Below are 12,436 nucleotides of genomic sequence, written 5' to 3' on the forward strand. Positions count from 1 at the left end.
ATGTAGAGGCCAGAGGTAGACATTACTATTTTATTAAAAATGTTTTAAATTAATAAAAATTTCATTAAAATTTATTAAAAGTTTTGAGACAAAGTCTCTCATTGAACCTGAACTTCAGTGATTAAGTTTCAGGGATACTCCTGTCTCTACCTCCCCAGTTCTGGGATTTCAGGCACAAGTCACCACACCTGGCTTTTTATATTGGTGCTGGGGATCCAAACTCAGGTCCTCGTGCTTGTGAAACAAGCACTGTATTGACTGAACTATCTCCCCACACCACACAGTGGGATATTTTGTCTAGGAATTCAGCAAGATTAGAACTGGGTGGGAATGAAAGGGATTCTCATAGTGCAAAGTCATTTCTCATACTCCTAGTCTTGTCAGAACCAAAGGGACCCACAGGCTTAGTGTCTACAAACAAATACAAAGAGTTGGAATCCACCCAAAGATCTTTTAAGATAGGGCACACAATCTGTGTTAAGTCTATAGCTAGAGATAAACCTAGAACTCAGGAGAAGATCAAGGCTTCTTGGGGAAATAATAAATTTAAATTTTCCAAAACAGTTCCAAAGCTAATCATCATGTAGAAAGAACTGAGCTGGAAAAGTTTTATGAGAAAGAGCTAAGTAAAACATTCCAAATGTATCATGTGATAATAACAGCAAGAAACCAAATCAGGTGGTAGGACACAAGGGGCAGGGAAATTGGTTGTAAGGTTTTCCAAATAGAATGAGTCACTAAGCAGCAAAGGACAAATAAGCAAATATAGAAACTTAAGACAGTTGCTATCAGGGACAAAAGGGAACAATTCTATAATGCTAGGTATTCACCAGATACCTCAAGGCTGGCAGAGTAGGGGTAAAAAAAGTAGTGTAATAGAAATATCTAGAACCAGATTAAGTGCTCTCCCCATACATACATACATGCATACATACATACACAAAATGAAAAATGTGACCAAGAATGAAGAAGGCAATTGCATAAAAATTGTACAAACTAGAAAAAGAGACCAAAACTCCCAAAAGATACAAAAAATTGGGGTGGGGATATAGTTCAATGGGTAAAAAGCTTGCCTTGCAAAAATAAGGACCTGAGTTCAGACCCCTAACACCTATATCTGCCTAATAAGCCTAATATGGATCAACCCCCACCACCAAAAAAACACTGTTCACTCCTATTTCAAGCTGATTATAGACCGGTGAAGAGGATTACACAGTAGGGCCACAGTTCACAGGGATACTCTCAGGATTTAGTGCACTTTGTTGTCGTCACATTTTGCCATTTCTGAAATTAAAATCCTTCTTGTAATCAGAATTAGCAATATCTATTTCTTTCTTACAGGCATATAAAAATAATATCACCTGGAATTGGAAAGATGGCTCAGTTAGTACAGTGCTGACCATGTAAGCATGAAGACCTGAGTTTGAATCTCTAGCACCCATGTAAAATCCTGGCTGTGGTGGTGAGCACCTGTAATCTCAGCTCTGGGGAGGCAGAAACAGGAGGACCCCCTGGGGCTCACTGGTCAGCCAGTATAGTTGAATTGGTGAGTTCTCAGTTCAGAGGAACCATCTCAAAGAATAAGGTGGGAAGAAAGTGAGAAAATCAACTGACATTAACCTCTGACCTTCACACACACACACACACACACACACACACACACACACACCACATGTATTCACAGCACACATATATATACACAAAAGCAAAAAAAAAAAAAAAAAGGAGCCTCTTGACATCTGAAATGTGATAAAACATAATAAACATTAAGATACCTAGTGTGATTCACACAGTAGTAGTAGTGCGTTCATCTACCAACTCCCAATTTTTCTGGTACAGAGGCACTTATTAAAATGTGTGTGTGTGTGTCTTCCATGTGTACATGTGCAAAGGCCAGAGCCAGAGGAGGATATTTATTGTCTTCTATCAGTCTTCCACCTTATTTACCTAAAACTGTTTCTCACTGAATCCAGAGATCATCATTTTTCAATTATATTTGGATGACCAGTAAGCCTCAGTGATCCTCCATTCTCTGTCCTTATCAATAATGGAGTTACACACATGTTCACCCACACCCAGCTATTTTCATGGGTGCTAAGGATCAAACTCAGATCCTCATGCTTATACAGCAAATGTTTACCCATTGAGATATCTCTCTAGCTTCTAAAGTTTTCTAGATTCAGATGAATCTCTCTAAAGTAAAGTAAGAAGTGAGTCTCATCAAGAAGGACACACATGCAGGCAGCTTGGAAGACACAACTGAGAAGCAATGTATGAAATGGATAAAAGAAATAATAAGATTATAGATTGGCATTTATGGTCTATATCCCTGGAAGTCCATGTAGCAAAGCTTTGTGACCTAGTAACAGCTGTGGGGGAAGCATTAAAGTAAGAATTTAAGCAGAGGTCACAAAGACAACTTTAAAAATTCATGCCTAAGAATTTGAGCCCTTACCTCATCACCATATCGACGATAGCTCACTTCATACAGCACAATGAGACCATTGGGTTCCTTTGGCTCTTGCCACATCAAATGTACCACATTATTCTCAAAGATTTCATGGGTCACAGGGCCAACAATGTCATCTGCCTTAGCTATAAGAAATTAGAGGCTCAGATATAATTTTTGCATCAAATTCCACCCATGCCACCCAACTATGTGGTGGGGTAGAGTACATAATTTTCCCATGTCTCATTTTTGTCAACATAGAAAAAATGTACATATGTGGGGCTACATGACATGGTTAGGAAGATTTTATTAAATTCTCATTGTCCATTTTTTATGTTGAAATCACTTCAGGGTCATGTTCAAAACAGTACAAAGAATTACTATGGATCCTTCACTCAACTTATATTCACCCATGTAAGTTTAGTATGGTTGTCCCTTGGTATCCATGGGGATTGGTTCAAGGTTCTCTGCAGAGAACAAAATCTGTGATGTTTAGGTCTTTTATATCATGGTATAGTATATGCATATAACCTCATGCACATCCTCCTGTATTCTTTAAATCATAATCTATATGATTTGTGATACATAATATGATGTAGATGCCATGGAAATAGTTGATACACTATATTGTTTAGGGAATAATGGCAACAGGATGGGGAGAAGGTCAGTTGATAAATGTCTGCCTCACAAGCATGAGGACCAAAGTATGACCCCCAGAACCCATGTGGTAGCACATCTGTAATTCCAGCACTGGGAAAGTGAAGACAGATGGATTCTCTGAGGCTCACTGGCTAGACAGTCTAGCCTAATCTACTAGCTCAGGTCAATGAGAGATAGTTTTAAAAAGAGATGGATGGGGCTGGAGAGATGGCTTAGTGGTTAAGGCACTTGCCTGTGAAGCGTAAGGACCCACATTTGACTCTTCAGGTCCCACATAAGCCAGATGCACAAGGTGATGCAACTATGCAAGGTCACATATGCGCACAAGGTGGCACATGTGTTTAGTTTGATTGTGGTGGCTGGAGGCCCTGGCACACCAACACACACACTCTCTCTCTTTCTCTTTTGCTCTTATGCTCTCTCGCATAAAAAAGGCCAGTATATTGAGCTTGTCTTAAAAAAAATGAGAGAGAGAGAGAGAGATGGGTGGCATACCTAAAGAACAACACTTGAAACTGTCCTCTGCTCTCCATACATGCACACATATGTGGACATGCACTTATACACACACAGTACTTGCATATATATTGGTAGAGATTAGGAGCAAGGCAGCCTCCTTTATAGGTAGAGACACAGGTCAAAAGAATTTAAACCTCAGGGCTGGAGAGATGGTTTAGTGGTTAAGTGCTTGCCTGTGAAGCCTAAGGACCCCAGTTTGAGGCTCAATTCACCTGGACCCACGTTAGCCAGATGCACAAGGGGGCACATGTGTCTGGAGTTCGTTTGCAGTGGCTGGAGGCCCTGGCACCCTCTCTCTCTCTCTGTTGCTCTCAAATAAATAAATAAAAATGAACAACAACAACAAAAAGAATTCAAACATCAACCTGCCCTGGTGAGACTTGAAGGCCACTTCAGCCAGAAACTAAATTTGACTCATCCAGTGGCAATCAGGAGCAGTACTCAGTTCTCTACTTCCTGCCTCTTCCTCCTCCGAATGTTTTGGTGGGCTCAGTTTGAGTCTGTGCTATTCTTCTTGACCCTCCAACCAATCAAAATCCCCATGTCCATTTAAACTTAACCAATGAAGGTCATCCCAACTCAATGCCTAATTTACACAAAAGGTATGGACCAGTCAAACTCCTCAGTACATGAAAACCCCGGTGGGGAATGTTCCTTCTCCTTTCACTTTTAATAAAACCTTGTATACTTATCCTTTTTCAACTGTTCTCATTTGTTATTTGTCACACTCAGGAGGACAATGAACTTGACTCCAAAAAATGGTAACAATATAGCTACATACACACATGTACAACTTTCACACATGAGCACATGGCAACAAAAATTTAAGTAAATAGAAAGCCATGGTGGTGTGTCCCAGCTACTTAGGGAAGATGGGCAGGAGGGTTGCTTGAGCCCAGGAATTAGCGTAGGCAGTATAGGAAGGCCTTCATTTTGGAACAACAATGAATATAAATACTTTAAAGAGCACATTTATACTGTATAGAGGGCAAAAGGTATGTTTGTGATCAACTGGATCTTATTCACTATAAGGTGCCAGCCCAGGGGCAGTAACTCCACCTTCAGGCATGGTCCGGGCACTGACGTAGGCAGCCACACTACACCTCTCTTCAGGGGCATCTTGGTTGCATGCCTGTAGCTCAATGCGATAGCCAGTAAAGTGACGCAGGCCAGAGATGACCAGTGACTCCTTGTTCACCACTTTCTCAAAGGGCCTTTGTTCTTCTTGGCTCGGAGGCACAGTGGTAAAGGAGATATTGGGAAAATCCAGAAGTGTGGGCATGGCAGCTGTCACATTCCCCACCTCACCAAGAGACCTGCGTTTCCGAGATGGCCTGTAATGACAACAGCACACATGAAGTCACCATGTCAACATCTCAGGATGAAAAAAGGCTTAATCAATTAAAAAGGAGGACTGGGATGGGGGAAGAGGGTTGCACAGAAGTACATGGATTGAAATTCAGATTGCTAAAAATTACCACCTGGAGAAGCTATCAGGATGTAGAGAGATTTTCAGTATAAAGATCCACCCCAAGGTCTGGTGCTTCCAGAACCATTACTCATAGCAGCACTCTAATAGCAATATCCCCTCAACATGTCTGATTGAGAGGTTCTAATTTGCTGAGGAACAAGCCTATATGGTCAAGGTTTAAAAAAAAAAAAAGATTTAATCCCAGCACTTGGGAGGCAGAGGTTCAAGGCCACCCTGAGACTACATAGTGAATTCCAGGTCAGCCTGAGCCACCGTGAGACCCTACCTTGAAAAACCAAAAAAAAAAAAAAAAAAAAAAAAAAAGAGATGCTCAAAGCATGTAAAAACTCTATATTCAGGGAACCCCAGGAGAACAGACTACAGTCTACATCATCACTTTAAAACAGGAGAAATGCATTTTCTCATTCTGCATAAGGCATTATAGAATTTTGAGTGAGGGAGCATTAATAAGGAAATTTTATCACTAGAGTAAGGACAAGTCCAAAAAACACTCATCCAATTGGCACTTTTACCATGCCCCTTAAAGAGATATCATCAAATGATGATTATAAGGTCTAACAGATTTAAAACTTCAAAAAGAAAGTATATGGAAGAAAATATAAGTTCCTTATATTTCCTATTACCCACTACTTCCTTGGGACAATGATTTTTCCTTATAAATATTATATGTGGATAGGATGGATATCAAAAGAACTGTATTAACCCTCATATAAAAACATTCATTAAATATTTCCCCTAAAATATATCTTTTATCTTTTACTTTTACAACATAGTATTTTCATATTAGAACAATATTTCAGTTTTTTTCCTCCTCTTAATTACAAAGTGGCATGTTCTCCATGCAGAAAGTCTGAGAAACCATTATTGATTATATAACACATTTAATTCTCTCTATATATTATCTATAATATTCTCTATAAAATAATATAAACAATTTGATGCAATAACCATCCTTCACTTAACCATCCTCTTACTTTTCAAATGAGAGTTCCCTAAGAAGGACTGCATTGCTTAGTGGTACAGTACATGCTTAAGTATGTATGAGACCCTGAATTTCATCAACAAGAAACAGAATAAAAGAGTATCCCTAGTTTTTTCCATCAATATTGCTTTTATCATGGTCTGTCATATTAGTTTCTAAAGTAGATTCCTGGAAGAAAATTTCACCAGGTTAATCTACAGCCTTTTAAATTTTATCTATATGAATAGACTGTTAGCTAAAATCTTAATACAAGCTGTGGCCTCACCATCAGGTGATCCTGTACTTCAGAATAAGCTCAAAAGGTCAATGGTTAAAAGTTGAGCTTTAAAATTTTTGTTTACATATCTTACTTACTTATTTATTATTTGTTTGAGAGAGGACAGGGGAATCAAACCTGAGTCCTTAGGCTTCACAGGCAACCACCTTAACCACTAAATGATCTCTTCAGCCCCAAAGTTAGCCTTTTTTTTTTTTTTTTTTTTTTTTTGTTTTTCGAGGTAGGGTCTCACTCTGGCTCAGGCTGACCTGGAATTCACTATGTAGTCTCAGGGTGGCCTCGAACTCTCGGAGATACTCCTACCTCTGTCTCCCGAGTGCTGGGATAAAAGGTGTGCGCCACCACGACCGGCTCAGCCTTTTTGTTTGTATGCTTGCTTTTTTTCTCAGATTTTCAACTACTTTAGTTATAGCTCCCTACTTGGCTATGTGTGAACTCTTGTTTCTGTGGTGAGTTCTTCATGCTTCTCCAAAGAAATTATTCTTCCTTATCCCCTGCATATATTTCTGTGAACTTCTGTCATACTTCTTGTTGCTATTCCTGCAACCATACATTTGGATCTAGTCATTTAGACACTTGTGGGGTAGTTCTTTGTTTGGAGACAGGGACTCATTCTGAAGCCCAGGCTGGCCTCAAACTCACAGGTGAGTTTAATTGCATTATAATAAAAGTTCATTTTAAGAATGAGTAGCTAGGGCTGGAGAGATGGCTTTGCAGTTAAGATGCTTGCCTGTGAAGCCTAAGGACCAAGGATCAATTCCCTAGGACCTATGTAAGCCAGATGCGCAAGGTGGCACATGTATCTGGAGTTTATTTACAGTGGCCAGAGGCTCTGATGTGTCCATTTTTTTTTTCTCTCTCTCTCTCTCAAATAAATAAATAAATAAATAGGAAATAAACACAAGAAAACAAGTAGCTAGCAGCCCAAGCACCACAGTTTATCTGCCATTATCCTGAACTATCTGCAGATAGCAGTGATTTTATTTTCACCACTTGGGGACTGGGATGTGGATGACCAAATGCAGGACTTTAGTGTTCATGTTTTCATTACTTGACAATCAAAATTTAATGGAAGTTTCAAAAGACATCTAAGTGTTGACTTCATTTTCAGTTCAATCTTCTGAACTTAAATTTTATTTTTTATTACTCTATAGTCACAATAAGTACAACTCCTTCTTTCAGGATAACTGATTAATCTGTGGCATATTTGGATAGAAAAGAAAGCAGCTCTATTTATTGAACCTAAGCTATATCAATATTTTCAGTATTCAAGAAATTTCTGTACAGGCACAAATAAGACTGGCAGAAATTTAAAAAGATGGTCATGCCTAATAGACAACACTGGGAAATGCATATAAGAACATCTGGAAACAAAATGGATCTCATCCAATAGACCAAACAGATAGAGAGCACACTGTTTTATTGTGATTTTTAAAAATTGAAGGAAGGTCTGGGGCAACCTTGCTTTCAGCAAGTCTACAGTCACCATGTTAGCATTTCTTTTAGTAACAAAGTGTGGTTTTTTGTTTGTTTCTGGGTTTGTTTGTTTGTATGAAGTAGGGTCTCTAACCCAGGCTGACCTGGAATTCACTATGTAGTCTCAAGGTGGCCTTGAAATCACAGCAATCCTCCTACCTCCACCTCCCAAGTGCTGGGATTAAAGGCATTATGCCACCACACCTAGCTTGTTTCTGTTTTTTTTTTTTTTTTTTTTTTTTTTTTTTTTTAAGGCAGGGTAATCTAACTAACTCAGGCTGAGCTAGACCTCACTCTGTAGCCCAAGCTGGCCTGGAAGTCACAACAGTCCTCCTACCTCAGCCTCTGGAATGCTGAAATTAAAAGAGTATACCACCATGCCCAGCAGGTTCTTTTATGAATAAAGTATTATTTTTGCAATGCTGAGCATTGAATCCAAAGCCTGGTGAGCACTCTACAGCTGAGCTAAATCTTCAGCCTAATAAAAATATTTTTCCATTAATGGGAAATCAATGAAAACTTGTACCATACAATTAAGATATTTTTAAAGAAAGAATGTTAATGCACACTGACTGCATAAACATAACTTTTATATGCATTAAAAAACCTAAAATGTGTGGGACTTGCCTAACAGCCATATCAGCTTATTTATTTATTTATATATTTATTACATTCCTGCTTTATTGACATTTTTTTCTTTATTGCTTTAACTTCAGTATCTTTGAGGTATGTCTATGTCCCCAAATCATAATTTTTTTAAAAGGTGTGGTTATGAAAAGCCCTTCTAATAGAGCATCAACTGAGTCCTCTATTTTTTTCATAGGTAGCGTTTAATTACCCAACAATCTCACCCCAGACCAGTAGTTTCAACTAGCAATAATGTTCTTAAGGAAAAGATGGCAATGTTTGGAAGTTGTGGAAGGCAGATATGCTCTGGTATGAAGTGGATGGAAAACTAGGATTCTGTTCAATGTACCAAAGTCTCCATGAAGACCCCTGTTCCAGAAAATGATGTAGCCCCAAATATTCAAATAGTGAAATCCTGTTTAGGACAAAGACCACACAATTCCAGACCTTTCTTGGCAACAAATAATATTCCAAATGGCCACCAGAGGTTAGGTCAGGCCACACAGGTGCCTTGGAATAAATAAGTAAGCAAATATTGTCAGCAGGGAGGAAAATCTTTCAGTGGGGCCCCCACCTGCCTTTCCTGTCTCACTTGTTTCTAGTAAGAGTTCATAATATATCCTATTCCCCTGAGTTCTCCTACTATGATCACTTTTCTGGGGCCATAATATTTTTCATTCTTTAAGATAAATTTGAAGGGAAACATCCCTCAGTTTCCTTGGTGGAATTTAGCAACATAGTATTTTTTTGCTTAAACTATATGTTTAGAGGTCCAGAGAAATGTTAAGAACTATGAGATTTAGACCTGGAGAGATTGCTCAGTGGTTAAAGGTACTTGCTTATAAAGTCTGAAAGCCTGACAGTCCAGGTTCAATTCCCCAGTACCCACATAAAGCAAGATGCACAAAGTGGCACATGCTTTGAGTTCATGTTCAATGGCAACAGGCCCTAGCACACCTATACTCACTCTCTTTTTGAATGCCTCTTTTTATTTCTCTCTAAAATAAATAGATAAAACTTTTTCTACAAAAAAGAATTATGAGATTGAAGTTCTGCTTTTAGATCATTCTTTCAACATTGAGTAGAGGATACTGAAATGAACAGGGTATCTTACAGTCTGGAGTCCAGACAGCCTCAAGCATGGTTCTGCAAGTGCACAAGCAGTGCACTCAATGAGTGAATGTAAGGAGGGAAAATGAAGGTATGGGGAGAAGGGTGCTTCCTTGAGTCTATAGTTCAGAAGGAATATGTTAGTTATTTTTCCCCCCACATCCATGCCTAGATTCAATTTCCAAATGAAAACATTTAGCCAGTGAATTTGTGAAATATTGAGTCTCAGGGATATAGCTTATCACAAGCAGAAAGCTGCAGAAACCCTAACCATATGGCATAGCCCCCACCTTGTGTGGCATCCCAGCCCTGCCCTGAGCAGCTACAGGGACCATGTGGGTTGATATCCCACAGCTGAGTCCTACTCGAGTCCTCTATGACACTGATGGAAGAAGTTTTTCTGTGAAAACAAAATTGATCACTTTGAGGACAAAATTTCATCAGTAGGAACACTTGCCTTGCCACCCTGGAGGTGACAATCTAAGTAAGAACACTTAATGTTTTGGAAACAGTTTGTTTTCCCCCAGGGTTCAGGTGCTGAAAGTTTGGTCCAAAGAACAGTGTTAAAAAGTGGTGGGCCCTTTAAGAGGCAGGGCCTAGTGGGAAGTCATTACTGGTTTCTCCCCATTCTCCCATACTGATACTGTGTCTTGATGATGTAGCCAAGGTCACACAGATCCATGGGGTAGGAGGGAGTCACCTGACCTTGGATTTTAAATCTCAAAAACTATATACTAAATGAACCTCTTTTCTCTATAAAGTACTCAGCCTCAGATATTTTGTTGTAGTAACAGAAATTAGACTAAACTAAGTCCTACCCTTGATTTCCCATCTCTGACTGGTGGGAATGTACTCACTTTACCTTCCCCACAGTTCAAAATATCCAAAATAAAAGAGGGAAAAAGGAGAGGAAATTTGACTCCAAGACTCTACCTATTGAGTTTCTCCTAGAAGTCAAATCTGACTACACTTGGCCACAACTTAGCCATGTCCCCTGTTCCAGCAGTATTTTTGGCTTTTTTTTGTGTGTGTATGCAAATATACATGTGTCTGTGTTCATGTGTGAGGAATGCACATGTGTGTATACATGTGTGCATTGGCATGTGGCAGACAGAAGACAATCTTGGTGTCATCCCTGAGTAACACTGGTCTTTTTTTGGAGAAAATCATCTCACTGGACTGGAGTTCAGCAGGCTAGGTTGGCTGGCCACAAAAACCAAAGATCACCTATCTCTGCCTCCCCAGTGCTGGAATTACAAGTGTACACCATCTCACCTGGCTTTTTAAAAAAATTACCTTTTAAAATATTTTATTTATTTACTAGAGAGAGAGAGAGAGAGAGAGAGAGAGAGAGATGCAAAGAGAAAAAAAGTTAGAGAGAGTGTGTGTGTGCCAGGGCCTCCGGCCACTGCAAACAAACTCCAGACTCATGCACCACCCTGTGTATCTGGCTTACGTGGGTACTAGAGACTCAAACCTGGGTCCTTAGGCCTTGTAGGCAAGCACCTTAACTGTTAAGTCATCTCTCCAGCCCTTATCTGGATTTTTTTATGTGTGTCCTAGGGATTGAACTCAGATCCTTGTGATTGTGAGATAAGCACTTTACCAACTGAGATATCTCTTGAACCCAGCATTTTGTTTTCAAAATGTGAAACAGTAACTGCTTTGATACCTGGTTTGTTTCTTGAGATTCAGAGTTTTGGAAGAAGATATAAGCAAGAAAACCAAGAAACACTAACATATTGATAGTTTTAGAAAAACAACTACTTGTTTAGCATCGGTAGGCATTGGCACAAACACATTTTATTTATTTTTTTTTAAATTTATTTATCTGAGAGTGACAGACAGAGAGAGGAAGAGGCAGAGAGAGAGAGAGAGAGAGAGAGAGAGAGACAGAGAGAGAGAGAGAGAGAGAGAGAGAGAGAATGGTCGCTCCAGGGCCTCCAGCCACTGCAAACGAACTCCAGACACGTGCGCCCCCTTGTGCATCTGACTAACGTGGGTCCTGGGGAATCAAGCCTCGAACCAGGGTCCTTATGCTTCACAGGCATGCACTTAACTGCTAAGCTATCTCTCCAGCCCACAAACGCTTTAGAACCTTATTCTGTTTCAACATAAACCTGAAGTTTTGATGTTTTGGAACTGAACATTTTTGTATCCCATGTTGTTGGGAGGTGGTCATCTGCTGAAAAACTTGGGGAAGGAAGAGAAAGGCACAGTGATGGACAGCCAGTCCACACCCAAAGCCCACATTTCTGGAGACATCTAACAGCATCTGGAAGCAGTTTTGGTTGTCATGTCTGGCTGGGGTAAGATGTACAATTTGCATTTAGTGGCTGGAGAGTAAGGATACTGCTCAATACTCTACAATGTGCAGGTGGCTCCTGCCACAGGGAGTGAGCTGCTTCCAAATGTCTTTGTGTGAGAATCCCTGTATAAGGCATTCCATTTCATAGCCCAAATGTACTAATTACAAACAGAACTTGGGATCCACAGTATCTACATTCATGGATTCAACAACTAGAGATAAACACTTTTTTGATAAAAATTGTGTTTATACTGAACAGATCAAGAATTTATCTGATTGCTATGCCCTGGAGAGAATGTCACAATAACTACATAGCATTCCACTCTGTGGGGGTATAAGTAATCTTGAGATGATTTAAGTCTGCAGAAGGTGCTGGGAGATGGCTCAGTCAGTAAAGTGCTTGCCTTGCAAGCATGAGGACCTAAGTTTGATCCTTACTATTCATGTAAAAGCCAAGTATGGTGGTGTATGTCTATAATCTCAGTACTGGGGAGGCAGACAGGAGGTTCGTTGGGGCTCATAGTCAGCTAGTCTAG

At 39.7% G+C, this 12,436-nt stretch overlaps 1 protein-coding gene across 4 annotated transcripts in view; it reads right to left on the minus strand.

The window, feature by feature from the left end:
• Positions 1-12,436, minus strand: part of Insr (insulin receptor) — a 216,054-nt gene that overhangs the window by 20,328 nt on the left and 183,290 nt on the right. For all 4 annotated transcript variants that reach the window (XM_045148650.1, XM_045148649.1, XM_004661735.2 and 1 more), the window contains 2 exons: positions 4,688-4,962; positions 2,456-2,595 (listed from right to left, as the gene is read on the minus strand). In XM_045148650.1, coding sequence (XP_045004585.1) covers positions 2,456-2,595; positions 4,688-4,962 — 415 coding nt within the window. The remainder of the gene's footprint in view (positions 1-2,455; positions 2,596-4,687; positions 4,963-12,436) is intronic.

Source organism: Jaculus jaculus, chromosome 5 (genome assembly GCF_020740685.1).
Source record: "Jaculus jaculus isolate mJacJac1 chromosome 5, mJacJac1.mat.Y.cur, whole genome shotgun sequence".
NCBI classification, from domain to species: Eukaryota; Metazoa; Chordata; class Mammalia; order Rodentia; family Dipodidae; genus Jaculus; species Jaculus jaculus.